Below are 17,334 nucleotides of genomic sequence, written 5' to 3' on the forward strand. Positions count from 1 at the left end.
TGCTAGAATGGAAAACCGAGCACGTTGTATGCCCTTTCCCCCCTTTACGCTGCAAACGCTTTGCCGTCTTCTTTCTCTTTGCTCCCTGTGTGCAGATGGGTGTGCGATAATACCTGTAGTATTTTATGCACGATTTGAATATGATCAAATGTGTCATGGCCCTTAACAGTTGGGTCTGTATTTCCTGAGAAAAAGGACATGATTGTACAACAGCGCAGTTACCAGTCTCAGCGAATGTAACATTGATATGAGACTTACATCCCTTCTCGACTCCACACTCATCTTCTTCATCCACCCAGGCGGTCTTCCGTCTTTTCCCCCCAGGGTACAGGTCGGGGCGCAGGATCAGTCAGCTTACTGCATTTAGTTGTTATGTCTCTTTAGTCTCCTTTCATCCGGAACATTTCCTCAATGTCTCTTTGATTTTTGTGACATTGACACTTGGGGATTATAGTCCCCACTCCTTTTTTTTAACAGAAGATTCCTCATCTGGGGTTTGTCTGATGGGTGCTGGTGGTCAGTTCCGGGTCCTCCACCTCAGGCCGGAGCACTTCGTCGGTCATGTCCTCCCCGGGCATCCCAGCAGGGGGCGTGGTGTTCATCTGCCCTTCACTCCTGATGTGAATTTTACCACCTGGTCAAGGAGTTATCTGATTCTCCACTGTATAGCTATTGGTTTTCTTTATAACAATCAGTCTGTGGAGACTTTAAGACCATGGGACCACCCTGCTCCTCACTGAACCCCCCGCCCCAATTTAGCATCCATGGATGACTCTTGCCTGAGCCGGTCTTTACGTGATGGGTGCAAAGCAGCACATACTCTATTTTAATAGAGTAAGTCACATAAGCTATATTCAGTTTCACCTCCTGTTTTGTTTTGTTGTTTTTTCACTGAATATTTTTAGCATAAGCATTTTTTCTCTTCCTTAAGCAGGCTCTGTAAATTCTATGTTTCATAAAATTGTGGGTGTGAAACTGGTTTTCTAGAACTTCATGGGCCTGAAGGGTGCCTGTGACACCCATGATTATCATGTCTTTGCTTTCCTGTTATGTTTTAAGGGGGTGCCTAGGGGCCCTGACCCCACAGTAGCACCTGCTTTTACTCAGTGTTATAGACACCCACCTAGGGCCAGATACCAACCCAGCAAGGTGGGAGGAGCCCAGCACCGGCTCTGTCCCTAGCTCGCTGTGTGATCTTGGGCAAGTGAGGCTGGAGTGGGGGGTAGGAACTTGGAGTGGGGGCTAGGACAGTAGAACCCCTGGCCACAGGTACTCACTAGAGACAGGAGAACCTGGGACATAGAGTCTGCCAAGGGCCAGGCTTGTGAATGCAGGGCAGAGAGAGAAAAACGAGGTAGGAAGAGGCCATGGGGGAGTGGCAGAGTGCTAATGTCCAAACCTGTGTGGCTTTGTCAACCCTGTGAGGCACAGGGGTCATCCCAGTTTACAGCCATGAAAACCATGGCTTAGAGTCTCCCCTCCGATTTTTATTGTCCTGGATCCAACCTCCACACAGGTGCTCAGGGCTCTGTAAACCCATCTGCTCTTGCCTCTCCTCACCAACTTCCCCTGAATAGCTCCCACCCTAACTCCTGTCTGGCTGTTCCTCAACACACAGCAAAGAGACATTTTTTGCCCCAGGGCCTTTGCCCATGCTGTTCCCTCTACCTGGCACAAGTGGGTTCTTCCTCGGCATCCCGTTTTCTACTCGCCACTCCTGAAGACACTTGCTGATCAATCCCTTGCTCTCTCCAGGAGAAGCACTGACCCTGAAGGACACCATGGAGCAGCCCAGTCCACACCGGAGCCGTTCCATTCAGGCCTGGGGACGCCCCCTCCCAGCAGCGGTCTGGACTGTCACTTTGGAAGCAAGAACTGTGTTTGTAACGTCCCCACTGCCGTGGACAATCCCCGACCCCAACCCCCCTGCCGGACCAGGAGGCTTCCTCAAGCACGAACTTCCACAGCGAGCGGTACAGCCCTGCCTGGCCCCCGGAACCTTCAGCCTAGACACCCGGGACACGCCAGCAGTTTCTGACATTTGTTTGGGGAGGCTGAGGCGATCCGGCCAGATCCCTCTGCCCCCAACGAGCTGCCCTGAGGACCATTTGGCACCTGGGCATGTCCCTACCCCCCTTTTCTTCTCCTTCTCTGGGCTCCCCTCAGGCCCCAGAGAGCCACTGTCCTGGGAAGGGGTCAGAGGAGGCCCAGGTCCTCCTTGCAGGCACCAAGGAGGGAAGTCCGGTCCTCAGGAGCCAGGTGAGGACCCCCTTTTCTGCAGCCATTTCGAGACCAAGGGAGTTCCCAAGGCCACTTGTCCCCACGTCCTGAGCATCATTCAAGCAGTGGTACAAGTTCCCTTTAGCCCGTTGCCCAGTGAGACCCTGGGTTCAAGGTGTTGGGTCTTAAGGTCCTTTACCCCCAACACCAACACACACTTCTGCATAACTCCAAGCTGCTGGCCCACGGGAGGTCACCAACGCCAGGAGCCACAGTATTAGGAAGGTTTGGAAGCCCCTCTCCTCACCCCCACCATTGACCTGGCTTGGAGCTGGAGTGGAGTGGCTACAGGAGAGTTCAGACCAGGGCTCCAGATATGTTTTGACTGATCAATAATCAGGGGCCCCCTGGGCTTCCCACCTACAGGTACACCTGTGTACAGACCCTAAAGTATACACCCACTGGCCCATAACACGCACACACTCAAAGGGGTCACACATAGCCAGGCAGGCGGGTGTTTGCAGCCAGCCACAACCCAGGCCTGTCAGGGTAGGGCCCACACACCCCACAGATATTCCTGCTACCTGGCTGTGCGTATACACACTCAGGCACACATGGGTGAGTGTGCCGGGCCCACCCATCAGAATGCACAAGTACCATCAGCCCCCTTTCGGTCTTACTAGGCACCTGCCCAGAGCTTTCTAAGCCTCTCTCCTGGAGCCAGGAAGAGAACCCAAGGGATGCTATTGGAAGAAAACCCACCCACCTCGCCTCCTTCCTCTCAAGCCCCGCTGAGTCACCCTAGCCTGTGCGTGGCAGGAAAAACCAGCCTTGGCCCTGTAGTGTCCACCCCGTAGCTGGAGGGCCCGCAGGTCATTGCCTTGTGCCGCAGCACTGCTGCTGGGGGCTGCAAGGGGAGGCTTGGTGCCCACCATGGCGTTCCCAAGGTGCACCAAGACGAGTATGCGGTCTGCCCTGGGAGCAGCCCGGGTGACCTGTGAGTGCTCCCAGGTGCAGGGGGGAGGTACTCGTGACCTTGCCCAAAGGCAGCCCATCTTGGGGGCCATCAGGAGTCCCATTGGCCCCCTTCTCCTCCCTGTTGGCTTTCGGTAGCTCTCGCATGCAGTTATATTAACAGCAGTCTAGAAGCGATACTTTAGTGGCCTAACCTAGAGTTAATACTACTCTTTCCAGCAAAATCAGGCAGCTCACCCACCCAAAGGAGGCTCCGATTAGTCTACTAACAGCCAGAGGCCCACACCAGGAGGGGCTGAGCCCCGCTTGGGCTCGCAGGTGGCAGGTATCAACGAAGCGATTTCCCAGTGAGCATCTCTGCCTGCCCAGTGTGGACTCAGCCCCATGCCCCCTCCCCAAGTCCCCCCCACACCTCCCCTCTCCCCAAAGTGGAATTGTTGAAGTGTGGCAAGTCCGTGCTCGAGACAATAAAGCTTGTGACTGAGGTCCAGGACCCGTGCAATCATCTGCTTGTCTCTGTCATGGCCTGGGCTCCCCAGCCCCTCCCAGCTGGGGCACCCTGGTGCCAGGGGTTGGTCTCAGTCCTGTTCCTGGTGGGCTGTCAGCTAATTTGACTCCAATACAAATAGCTGATATAGGCCTCAGAGGGCCTGGCATTGAAGATGTCCCGGGCTGAGCTGCCTCGTTGGATTTAAATCTGAGTCTTAAGCAGAAAGAATCCTGTTTGCAGCAGTTCTTAGGGAGGGGCAGGGGTTTGAATTTGAATCCGTTAGAGTTATAAGTGGGCTTGCAAGAAAAAAATCAAACACTCTCCTGGGTATGCAGAATAGTGATGTATCGGATTACACAGGTTTGCTGAGTTAGGTGAGAAAGAACACTTGCAGGTTCAGGGAGCTGATCCCAACTCCCCGCAGCGAGCTGTCTATAGGTCAAATGAAGTCAGCGTTTGAGAGCTCTGCGGGCATGTTACAGGCTGTGCGGTCCAGGTGGCCTCCCTGGAAGACTGGACAAGTCCCTCGAGGCTCACAGCTGACTGTGTCCAGAAGCATCGTCCTGAAGTCAGCGCAGTCCTAGAAGAAGCAGTGGGACCTCAAGGGGGAACAGGACTTGAAGGGAAGGGCCGTGTGCACAGGTGTGGCCAGGGCTCAGGGAGCCCACAAAGGACAGGCCATTGCTACCCGAAGGGGCAGAGCAAGGCGGCTAAGCAAAGGGGCTGTGAATGACCGGGTGAGGACTCCAGCAGGTGGGTGGCCCTGCAGCAAAGGAGCTGGTGGCGCAAACACCCTGGCCCCTCCTGCGGGCTCCTTCTGCTGACCTCCTCCTGGTGCCTCCCGCAGCCCAGAGCCAAGGCCCGGGGCCTGGCGGGGGGTAGAGGCCGGCCTGGGGCACAGCGAGGATGGAGAGGGGCAGAGTAGGTGCGAGTGGAGTGCAGTCAGTGCAGTATTCATCACGAGATAGTCAAACAGTGCCCCGTTCTCCTCTGGGCTTCTGCTGCCTTACCTATAAATGGTCTGCCCTTCCAGAACTCTCTGACCAGCCCAGCATTTGAAATTCAAAGAGCTGCTGCAAACAAGGTTCTTTCCTCTTAACAGCACTGTGACCTGTGGTTTCTTTTCATTGTACCGGAGGCACTGGATTAGCCCAGTCACTTGAGGTGATGACACTAAATGTGTCACCTTCCCCAAGGACAGCTTGCTGCAGGAGATAGAATTAGCTCACTTCAGCCTAACCAGGTGGTGGCGCAGTGGATAGAGCATCAGACTGGGACGCAGAAGACCCAGGTTCGAAACTCCAAGGTCACTGGCTTGAGTATGGGCTCACCAGCTTGAGCGCAGGGTCGCTGGCTTGAGTGTGGGGTCATGTCTATCTGCCACTCCTCCCCCCTTCTCACTTTTTTGTATTGGAAAAATATGACCCCATGGTCACTGGCTTGAGCCCAATGTCGCTGGCTTGAGAAAGGGGTTACTTGCTCTGCTGGAGCCCCTTGGTCAAGGCACATATGAGAACACAATGAACAACTAAGGAGCTGCAATGAAGAATTGGTGCTTCTCATCTCTCTCCCTTCCTGTCTGTCCCTCTCTCTGACCCCCTCTCTCTGTCAAAAAAAAAAAAAAAAAAAGAATTAGCTCACTTTGGTGGGAACACCATGCCAGGGGCATGCAGTCAGAGAAGACTGATGCCCGACCCACCCGTGGTTCCCACTCCAGGAGGCTAACTCAGGCTAACCCCTTGTTTGCCAGTGTGAAGAAGAGGGCGCTGGGTGGGGGAAGGGAAGTGAGGGGAGTTGGCAGGGACTGTTATAGGGAGAACGGGAGGGGGGGGGCTGGTGTGTCAGGTGAGGCTGGGGCCAGGCTTCAGTGCAAAGCTTACCTACTGTCACTAAAGCTGAGGGGACCTGCTACTTGAGCCCAGGTAGCAGTGAGCTTCAATCTCGGGGAAGGAGCGAAAGCCCTTGTCCGCGCGCACGCATGCACGTGCACGTGCACGTGGTGCGGCATCCAGGGAGCAGGATGGAAGGAAGGCACCAGAAAGGGGATGAGAGGCCTCCGAGGGGAAAGAGGGACACGGGGTGGCAATGGCAGACTACTACCCAGTGCTGCCTTCAGGGGCTCCCACCCCTGGGGCAGGAAGCCCCTGGCACGTGGTGTGCAGGGCCTCAGGGAGGTCCGTGCAAAGCTAGAGGTCTGGAGGGCATCCTTGACCCTGTAGAGCTGTGACCAGGGGGATGTACCTCTGGCAGAACCATCCTGGGAAGAGCTCAGGCACCGGACACCCTTGGGGTCCAACCTGCCACCCTCTGGCTTTGCGGGCCATACCCATTGCTCCACTTGCTTGTGGAATGGAAAAATAAAACCAACCTCATGCATGGTGGGGTCTACACGAGACCCCTGAGAAGCCCTTCGACTAGAGGGTTGGCCGGGTTGTTCCTCCCATTCCCAGCCTATCCAGGAAGTTGCCCCTTCTCCCTCTGTGGGAGCCTGGGAGGCCCCGCCGGCTCTGTGGGCCCCTCAACAGTGCGGGTTAGGGGTCAGCAGGCTGCTCACACTGTGGAAGGGGCGGCTCCTTGCCCCTCACACGGACATCCCTGCACTGGTACCTCTGGGGCCAGTGGGCAAGCCCCACACCAGCCCTGTACTGACATTTTTAATTTTTAAGTTTTCAGATAATTTTAGACTGAAAAGCATTGCAAAAATGGCCGACTTCCCATGCCCCCTCCACCACCTCCCACCTCCCCTCAGGTTACCCTCCTGCACAACCACAGTTCAGTGGTCCACACTAGAAAACTGACACTGAGAGGATACAATTGAGGAAAGGCAGACTGTATTTGGATTTCACTAGTGTTTCCTCTCACGCCGCTTTTCCATTCCAGGATCCCAGCTGGGGTCCCACCTGGTGCGTATCCATCGTGTCTCCCTAATCCCCGCAGTAGTTCCTCAGGCTCTCCTGACTTTCCCAACCTTGACACATTTGAAGAGCACAGGCCAGTTATTTTGCTGAGTGTGCCTCAGTGTGGTTTGTGTGGTCATTTCTCGTGATCAGATCGAGCACAGAGGTCCCGGGCCCGCTCAGCGCACCGTATCGGGGGCACCTGATTTCAGTGTCTTATTTCCCATGATGATCATTGCACTAAGCTGATTTGCGCTAGGATTCTCCACTGTCAGAGTCTGTAATTTATTTTTGTAATTCGTAACTATTTTATCCTGTTTTGGAGGAGAGACTTCGAGATTGTGCATACACCCATTTTCTCCTTAAACTTTCACCACTGATTTTTGACTGTTTTAATGGATCTTGCCTGAGGCAATTATTACTGTCATATTCTCAGTGATTTTTCTAGTTCCCGCATTCTGTCTCCATCTTTTTCTTTTTTTTTTTTAACAGAGACAGAGAGAGAGAGTCAGAGAGAGGGATAGATAAGGACAGACAGACAGGAACGGAGATGAGGGGCATCAATCATCAGTTTCTCGTTGTGGCACTTTAGTTGTTCATTGATTGCTTTCTCATATGTGCCTTGACCGTGGGCCTTCAGCAGACCGAGTAACCCCTTGCTCGAGCCAGTGACCTTAGGTCCAAGCTGGTGAGCTTTGCTCAAACCAGATGAGCCTGCGCTCAAGCTGGAGACCTCAGGGTCTTGAACCTGGGTCCTCTGCATCCCAGTCTGATGCTCTATCCACTGCGCCACCGCCTGGTCAGGCTTCTGTCTCCATGAGGAACTGGAATTCTTCTGTAAGGAAGAATTGTCTCCTCTCCCCCATTCATTTATCCAGTTAGTTATTTATATCACGATGGCTGCGTGGATATTTATTTTATACTTTGGTTATTATTTATTTATTTATTTATTATTTTTTTCTTTTTTTCATTTTTCTGAAGCTGGAAACAGGGAGAGACAGTCAGACAGACTCCCGCATGCGCCCGACCGGGATCCACCCGGCACGCCCACCATGGGGCAACGCTCTGCCCACCAGGGGGGGATGCTCTGCCCATCCTGGGCATCGCCATGTTGCAACCAGAGCCACTCTAGTGCCTGGGGCAGAGGCCACAGAGCCATCCCCAGCGCCCGGGCCATCTTTGCTCCAATGGAGCCTTGGCTGCGGGAGGGGAAGAGAGAGACAGAGAGGAAAGCGCGGTGGAGGGGTGGAGAAGCAAATGGGCGCTTCTCCTGTGTGCCCTGGCCGGGAATTGAACCCGGGTCCTCCGCACGCTAGGCCGACGCTCTACCGCTGAGCCAACTGGCCAGGGCCTTTGGTTATTATTTAATACTTACCATATTTACTTTGTTTTCCGAGTTGTGCTGGCTTTGGCCATTGGCAGCCCTTTCCGTTGGCTCTCCTGTGTCTTTGACACGCCCCCTCCTTTTGTTCTTTGAGCACTTCCTTACTTCCTGGTACCACAATATGCTCCCAGCTCATCTTGTAGTTTTCCTGCTGCAGCCCTGTAATCAGTCACTGAAATGTGAGCCTAAAGCATAAGCAACCAACGGGAAAAAATAGATTAATTGAACTCCACTAAAACGTAATTTTTTTTTTTTGCACCAAAGGGTACCCATCAAATGTGAGAAAATGCTTGCAAATCATTTATCTGATAAGGATCTAGCATCCATAATATATTAAGGAATATATTAGACAACTAAACAATAAGAAGGCAACCCAATTTAGCCCTTGCTGCATGGCTCTGTTGGTTAGAGCATCATCCCGATACACCAAGGTTGCAGGTTCGATCCTCAGAGCACATACAAGAGGCAACCAATGAAAGCATTACTAAGTGGAACAAATTGATGTTTCTCTCTCTCTTTCTCTCTCAAATCAATATATACCTTTTAATTTAAAAAAAATTTAAAAATAAAGGATTTGAAAACACATCTTTCCAGAGCATATACAGATGTCCAATAAGCACATGAAAAAGATGCTCAGTCTCATTAGTGATTAGGAAATGCAACTCAAAACCTTACTGAGATACCACGTCCCATGCACTAGAATGGCTAAAACAATAACTGTTGACAAGGATGTGGAGAAATCAGAACTCTCATACATTGCTGGTGGGAATGTAAAAATGACACAGCCACTTTGGAAAATAGTTTGGCAGTTTCTCAAACTATTAAACATCTAGTTACCATATGACCTAGCATTTTTACTCCTAGGTACATATCCAAGATAAATTAAAACATGTCAACACAAAAATTTGTACATAAATGCTCACAGTAGCATTTTTCATAATAGCCAAAAAGCAGAAACAACATAAATGTCCACCAGTGAAGGAATGGATAAAGTGTAATATAGCCATCCAATGAACAGTATTCAGCCATAGAAGGTCATGAAGTACTGATAACGTGCGACAACATGGATGAACCACCAAAATGTGAAAGGGAAAATGGGGAGAAACTGCTCAATGATAAGAGACTTTGGGGTGATGAAAATGTTTTGGGGCCCTGGCCGGTTGGCTCTGTAGTAGAGTGTCAGCCTAGTGTGTGGAAGTCCCAGGTTTGATTCCCGGCCAGGGCACACAGGAGAAGCGCCCATCTGCTTTTCCACCCCTCCCCCTCTCCTTTCTCTCTGTCTCTCTCTTCCCCTCCCGCAGCCAAGGCTCCATTGGAGCAAAGTTTTCCTGGGCGCTGAAGACAGCTCCATGGCCTCCACCTCAGGTGCTAGAATGGCTCCAGCTGCAGCGGAGCAACGCCCCAGATGGGCAAAGCATCGCCCCCTGGTGGGCATGCCAGGTGGATCCAAGTCAGGCTCATGCAGGAGTCTGTCTATCTGCCACCCCTCCCCCCTTCTCACTTTTTTGTATTGGAAAAATACAAAAAAAATGCTTTGGACTAGAGGTGGTGGTTGCACAACCTTAGAAATGTATTGAATGTCCCCTTTAAATGATTAATTTTATGTTACGTAATTTTCACCTCAATCAGTTATTTTTTAAAAAAGAAATGTTACATTATGATGATTGCCGTGTTTCCACATGTTACCAGTAAGATTGTGGAAAGAGTGAGATTTGTTTATATTAACACCAAACTGTGTTAGGAATCTTCCTTAAAGAATGATATGTGCATATTTTTATTTTTTCGGATAATTTCTGGGGGAACAATCGGTTGGTCATGCTAACAGAAGAAAAAAGGAGGGAAAAGTACCAAGAACCATTTCAGCAACTGCACTAGATTTGGGTGAGGGGAGAGCTGGGAAGGAGATGAATGAATCTTTCATTTTTTTCACTTTTAATTGTAAAAGTCACCTAACATAGAATTTAACATCTTAGCCATTTTAAAGTGTACAGTTCAATAGTGTCAACTATGTTCACATGGTTTTGCCACGGATCTCCAGAACGTTTTCATCTTGCAACACAGAAACTCTATTCAACAGCTCTCCACCCCCCACCCCAGCCCTGGCCACCACCATTCTACTCTCTATGTCTACAAGTTAGAGTACTCTAGTTTTCTCATGTAAGTGGAATCATACCATATTTACCCTTTTGTGACTGGTCTCTTTCACTTAGCATAATGTCTTCAGGGTCCATCCATGTCACAAATCCTGGTCACAAATGCCAGGATTTCCTTTATAAGGCTGAATAATAGTTCATTTCATATATATACCGTTTTTTTCTTTTTTCATTTGCCACTACTTATCATTTTCTTTTCTCCCCAGCTTTATTGGGGTATAGTTTATTTAAGGTATACAACATGATGTTTTAATATACGTGTACATTGTGAAATGATTACCACAATCAAGCTAATTAAACACATCGTAGTTATGATGATCCAGGCTAAAATCCTGCTGATCGGAGAGCATGGCATCTGAAGATTTGCTGGTAGGGTTTTTATTTTCTGTTCTTTTTTTTTTTTTTTGTATTTTTCTGAAGCTGGAAACGGGGAGAGACAGTCAGACAGACTCCCGCATGCGCCCGACCGGGATCCACTCGGCACGCCCACCAGGGGCAATGCTCTGCCCACCAGGGGGCAATGCTCTGCCCCTCCGGGGCGTCGCTCTGCCGCGACCAGAGAGCCACTCTAGCGCCTGGGGCAGAGGCCAAGGAGCCATCCCCAGCGCCCGGACGCTCTACCGCTGAGCCAACCGGCCAGGGCCTATTTTCTGTTCTTTTTTTAGTAAGAAAAGAATAATTTTTTTTTTTGTATTTTTTTTTCTGAAGCTGGAAACGGGGAGAGACAGTCAGACAGACTCCCGCATGCGCCCGACCGGGATTCACCCAGCACGCCCACCAGGGGCAGACGCTCTGCCCACCAGGGGAGAAAAGAATAATTTTTAGGAGGTTATTCTTCTGATAACACTCATTATCCAACTTAATAAAATGACATTAAAATTTCAAGTAGAGCCTGACCTGTGGTGGCGCAGTGGATAAAGCGTCGACCTGGAAATGCTGAGGTCGCCGGTTCGAAACCCTGGGCTTGCCTGGTCAAGGCACATATGGGAGTTGATGCTTCCAGCTCCTCCTCCCTTCTCTCTCTCTGTCTCTCTCCCCTCTAAAAATGAATAAATAAAATTTTAAAAAAAATTAAAAAAAAAATTTCAAGTAGAAGAAATACCAACTCCCAGGTTCAGGTGGAGAACCCACCACGCAGCCTCTGCCAACTTCCCAATATAATAACCACGACACCTAAGGCTTCAATGGGAGTCACTGAATCGGGGTCGTTATTTTTTAATGTTCTATAAAGAAATGATCCTTCATAATTTGGGGGGTGTTTGGAATATTTAATAAGTTTTTGTTTTCTTTTTTATTGGGGATTAATTTACATGAATAAAGTGCAAAAACTTAGATGCCTAGATTGATGGATTTTTACATGAGATAACTAAGCAAGCTCCTTTGTTTCCCTGCCCAACACATACTCACCCCCCCACACACACACACTAAGAAATAAACAATGTTTAAAAAAAAAAAAGAAAGAAACACTGTTTCTACCTCTGTCATCATAGATGAGTTTTCCTTATGTACTCTTTGGAGCAGGGGTCCCCAAACTTTTTACACAGGGAGCCAGTTCACTGTCCCTCAGACTGTTGGAGGGCCGGACTACAAAAAAGACTATAAACAAATCTCTATGCACACTGCACATATCTTATTTTAAAGTAAAAAAACAAAATGGTGCCCTGGCCGGTTGGCTCAGCGGTAGAGCATCGGCCTGGAGTGCGGGGGACCCGGGTTCGATTCCCTGCCAGGGCACATAGGAGAAGCGCCCATTTGCTTCTCCACCTCCCCCCCTCCTTCCTCTCTGTCTCTCTCTTCCCCTCTCGCAGCCAAGGCTCCATTGGAGCAAAGATGGCCCGGGCGCTGGGGATGGCTCCTTGGCCTCTGCCCCAGGCGCTAGAGTGGCTCTGGTTGTGGCAGAGCGACACCCCAAAGGGGCAGAGCATCGCCCCCTGGTGGGAAGAGCGTCGCCCCTGGTGGGCATGCCGGGTGGATCCCGGTCGGGCACATGTGGGAGTCTGTCTGACTGTCTCTCCCCGTTTCCAGCTTCAGAAAAATACAAAAAACAAAACAAAACAAAAAACCCCCCACAAAATGGGATATTTAAAATAAAGAACAAGTAAATTTAAATCAACAAACTGACCAGTACTTCAATGGGAACTATGGGCCTGCTTTTGGCTAATAAGATGGTCAATGTGCTCCTCTCACTGACTACCAATGAAAGAGGTGCCCCTTCTAGAAGTGCGGCGGGGGCCGGATAAATGGCCTCAGGGGGCCGCATGCGGCCAGCGGGCCGTAGTTTGGGGACACCTGCTTTGGAGTCTGGGTGTTTGTTAGCTCACATTACACCTGTGAGATTCATCTCTTTCTTGTGTGTGTAGCAATCATCCATTCTTATTGCTGTGTGGTATTCCATTGGGCAAGTGTACCACAATTTATTCATCTATTCTCCTCTCTCGGGTAATATTTATTATTTTTTAATTACGATAAAATTGAAATATAACAGTATATTAGTTTCAGTGTACAACATAATGATTCTATATATGTATCTATTCTGAAATGATTACCACAGTAAGTCTAGCCAACATCCATCACCACAGAGTCACGATTTTTTTCTTGTGATAGGAACTTTTAAGATCCACTCTCTTGCCTGACTGGTGGTGGTGCAGTAGATAGAGCATCGACCTGGGATGCTGAGGACCCAGGTTCAAAACCCAAGGTGCCAGCTTTAGTGCAGGCTCACCAGCTAGAGCACGGGGTTCCAGGATTGAGCATAAAATCATCGACATGACCCCAAGGTCACTGGCTTGAGCCCATGGTTGCTGGCTTGAGCAAGGGGTCACTGGCTCGGCTTCCCCTTCTCTTGGCTCAGTCCTCAGGTCAAGGCACGTATGAGAAGCAATCAATGAACAACTAAAATGCCACAATTATGAGTTGATGCTTGTCATCTTTCCTTTCCTGTCTCTCTCTCTCAAAAAAAAAATTCACTCTCTTAACAACTTTCAAATAAATGTACAATACAGTATTATAACTATAGTCACCATGCTGTACATTATATCCCATGAGTTATTTACTTTGTAACTGGAAGTTTGTACCTTCTGATCCCCTTCACCCATTTCACTCACCCCTCCCACCCACCCCCAACCCCCACCTCTGGCAACTACCAATCTGTTCTCTGTGTCTATGGCTTGGTAGGTTTTTTTTGTTTTTATTTTTTTTAGATTCCACACATAAGTGAGAGCATACAGCATTTGTCTTTATCCATTCTCCTGATGCATCACTGGCTTAGAAATATTGTATACTATACCCACAAAGATGTAGGAAAACATGAAGGTTCACAACACTATACAATAAGATGGATAGACAATCTGATGCTAGGATCTGAGAGATGTGGTGACATTTTTTTTTTTTCATTTTTCTGAAGCTGGAAACGGGGAGGCAGTCAGACAGACTCCCGCATGCGCCCGACCGGGATCCACCCGGCATGCCCACCAGGGGGCAATGCTTTGCCCCTCTGGGGCATCGCTCTGTTGTGTCCAGAGCCATTCTAGCGCCTGAGGCAGAGGCCACAGAGCCATCCCCAGCGCCTGGGCCATCTTTGCTCCAATGGAGCTTCGCTGCGGGAGGAGAAGAGAGAGACAGAGAGGAAGGAGAGGGAAAGAGGTGGAGAAGCAAATGGGCGCCTCTCCTGTGTGCCCTGGCCGGGACTCGAACCCGGGACTCCTGTACGCCAGACTGACGCTCTACCGCTGAGCCAACTGGCCAGGGCCAGATGTGGTGACATTAATCAAGCCTCTGAGTCCCCTGATCCAGACCTCAGGGAACCACGTGTGATAGGGAGTGAAGCCAACACCATGGCAGCCTTATAGGAGATGTCGGGACTGGAGGCTGAGCAGAGGCACACACTGCAGGGTGGTCACACTAGGAACAGGGCTCCCACCCACACTCCACCCGGAATCAAAGACAGCCTCAGGAGTGGCCAAACAGAGCCCTCACTCGGCACTGACTGAGCTATTTCCAGATCAGAGTCAGGAAAAAGGCGGAGAAAACCTCAACAGTATTAGACCTGTAAAAACGCTGCAGAACAAAGAAAGGGAACAGCATTTGGGGGCCTCAGAGCAGAAGAACAAACCTCTGAAAACAATCTACCATAGCGTCCAGAAGAATTACAGATGTGCGCCTGAAGATATGGTGAGATTCTGTTTCTGGCAATATAGCAGACTAAACCTCACCTTTAAAAAAAGAAACACACCTCAATATACTTTCTCCTGATATAATGTGCCAGATAAAATATTATGCACATGCTTTTAAGCATATGCTGAGCTTGCAGGAAAGTTAGGTAATCCTCAATGGCTGAAAACCAAGATGTGGAAGCCAGACTGGAAGGCTGATGTGTGAGCCGCAGCTGCCCAGGGTCGGAAACCCGAAGGCTGAGGACTTTATGGCCACAGCGTTCTCAGAAGACGAGACTTTGCAGAGTGGAAAACTGGAACCAAGATGCCTGCCAAAAGTAAAAAACAACAAAGCTACAGCCTCCTTAGAAGTGTGGGCTAGAAGAGCTTTGCCCTGGCAAGCGGAGGTGACAGGGAAACTTGAGTGTCAGCCTAGACTCTGAGTGTGAAAAAAAATCCACAGACTTCCTAACGGCCCAGGCCTCCTGTGAGACTGGAGTCTGCGTGTATGCCAGTGGGGAGACTCAGGAAACACTAAGCCAGCAAATGACTTTCAAGTGGTCCCGGTACGGAGCACCTGCCAGAAGCCAGTGCAACCCCTCTCGGAGGGAATGTGCTGGCATCCCAGATCTTTAGTGTTCCCACTGAACATAAGCTCACAATCCAAAGAACCTTTTTTTAATTGATTTGTTAATTTTAGAGAGAGGAAGGGATAGAGAGAGACAGAAATATTGATCTGTTCCTGTATGTACTCCGGGGATTGAACCGGAAACCTTCGCATTTCAGGATGACACTCCAACCAACCAAGCCATCCAGCCAGGGCTCACAATCCAGAATTTAATACACAGCCTGACCTGTGGTGGCACAGTGGATAAAGCGTTGACCTGGAAATGCTGAGGTCGCCGGTTCGAAACCCTGGGCTTGCCTGGTCAAGGCACATATGGGAGTTGATGCTTCCAGCTCCTCCCCCTTCTCTCTCTCTCTGTCTCTCCCTCTCCTCTCTAAAATGAATAAATAAAATAATAATAATAATAAATAATACACAGAGCAAAAGCCAGGAGCAAAACAACTCCAGGTACTGGATTTTTTAATACAAAATATGAAATGCTTATCTCTAAGTTTTAAAGAAATAATAATTGAATTAAAAAACAGGAGCAGGGAACATGATACTATCAAGAAAAAAAGGACAAGACTAATTTGAAAAGATCTAATTAGAATTTCTAAAATGAAAATTTTCATTATTGAAATTAAAACTCAGTAGGTATTTAAAACAAAAGATTAAACAAAGCTGACAGGAAATTGGAAAACTAGGAGATAAATCTGAAAAGATTACCCCGAGGTGGAAAATGGAAAAGACTGGTTAAGATCCACAGGGAACTTACCCAGACCAAATGCCAGAATTGGGCCTGGCATAGTGCTCAATAAATATTTGCCGAATAAGTAAACGACAAAGAGAATTTTTTTTTAAAAAAAAGGCTTATATGTATCTAATTGGGTCCCAAAAGAAAATAGAATTGAAGAATAGAATTATTTAAAGAGGAAACACCTGAGAAGATATAAACATGAACTACAAAGACTCACATCCATTATAAATAAAAAGAAATCCACACTTAGGCACATTTCATTAAATTTGCAGAATGCCAAAGACAAAGATCCAAGCAGAACTCACAGGATATCATCATAGCAGCAACTCTATTTCCATCCCCCGATTTGTCATGAAGCCTGTGCAAGGGGAGGTGCTTCTGCCCCCATCCCTGGACAAGGGCAGACCCACCCCCTCAGCAGGCACTCAAAGGTAAGAGAGTACCGAGGCCACTTTGCTTAGGAGCACAGTCTCAATTCATGACTTGAAATATTGGACACCTATCCACTGTGTCCCCCAACTTGGAGGAAAGCATAATAAGCTCTCCAAAGGTCTTAAGCCCCCCCCATGAGGCCTCAGTCAGGAGTAGCAGCCCTGCTCCCCCCAACCCACCCTGCAAGGTGCAGTACAGCTCTCTCCAAACCTGTGGTTCTCAACCCAACCTGAGTTTTCTCCCTAGGGGACATTTGACAATGTCTCAAGACACTTTGGGTGGTCACAGTGGGGGCGATGATACCGGCATCTAGTGGATAGAGCCAAGGGTCACTGCTAAGTGGCCTGCAATACACAGGACAGACAGACGCCCAGAACAATGAATCATTGGCCCAGAGCATCAGGAGAGCCGAGGCTGAGAAATCCTGCCCCACAGCCGTCCTCACCTGATTCTTTCTCATCCGCCACAACTGGGGCCCCTCTTATACTCCTGAGGGAGTGAACTGCCTGGCAGGGCCTTAGACAGCTGACAGGGCCTGACGTTCACTATCAAGAGGCAGTGCTATGCAGTGGCTGAGACCCAGGTTCCACCTGTGACTCACTAACCCCCCTGTGGCCCTGGGCAAGGTCCCAGTTTGTTCATCTGTAAAGTAGGGAACATGATCCCCAGGTGGGGAGAGGTCACAGAGGGAAATGTTGGGAGTCATGAGTGGGCAGGAGTCACTCCTCTTGCAATGGGGCCAGGCAGGCCCCTCCTTGAGCAGATTAGGTAGGACTTGGAGCAGCAGTGTTCAGGTGTGGGACTGACTCACTGTGGGCGACAGCGAGGAGCGGTGTCCTCATGACACCTCTGCCCTGATGCACACTGGCCCTTGGAGAGCGACCCTTGGGATGTGAAAGGCACTTGATCAGGTTTAAGAACGAGACAATCTGGGTGTGAATTCCATCTCAGCCACCTACCTGATTCACGACCTTTGCCAAACCCGTAAACTTCTCTGAGCCCGTTTCCCACCTCCAGTGTGGTCACGACCGTGGAATACATTGTATGGAGTCGTCGTGGCCATCCAATGCGACATCCCCTCCCCCAACACAGAGTCTATCTCATAGAGGGTGGTTGTCTCAGACACTGGAACCTCTCTTGTCCCATTTCCCTTCCTTGCTGTGCCTGCCCTGGAAGACATCAGTCGGCCTAAGTCAGTTTGGAGGGCTTGGTATTCTCCTCCTCAGAAAACGGGTTGAGACCCTGGCCGGTTGGCTCAGTGGTAGAGC

General features: G+C 49.6%; 1 protein-coding gene across 2 annotated transcripts in view; it reads left to right on the forward strand.

Moving 5' to 3' along the window:
* Positions 1-3,673, forward strand: part of CLIP2 (CAP-Gly domain containing linker protein 2) — an 83,184-nt gene extending 79,511 nt beyond the window's left edge. For both annotated transcript variants that reach the window (XM_066274586.1, XM_066274588.1), the window contains one exon: positions 1,756-3,673. In XM_066274586.1, coding sequence (XP_066130683.1) covers positions 1,756-1,767 — 12 coding nt within the window. In that variant the 3' untranslated portion in view covers positions 1,768-3,673. The remainder of the gene's footprint in view (positions 1-1,755) is intronic.
* The last annotated feature ends 13,661 nt before the right edge of the window (positions 3,674-17,334 follow it).

The sequence above is a fragment of the Saccopteryx bilineata genome, chromosome 4 (assembly GCF_036850765.1).
Source record: "Saccopteryx bilineata isolate mSacBil1 chromosome 4, mSacBil1_pri_phased_curated, whole genome shotgun sequence".
Lineage (NCBI taxonomy): Eukaryota > Metazoa > Chordata > Mammalia > Chiroptera > Emballonuridae > Saccopteryx > Saccopteryx bilineata.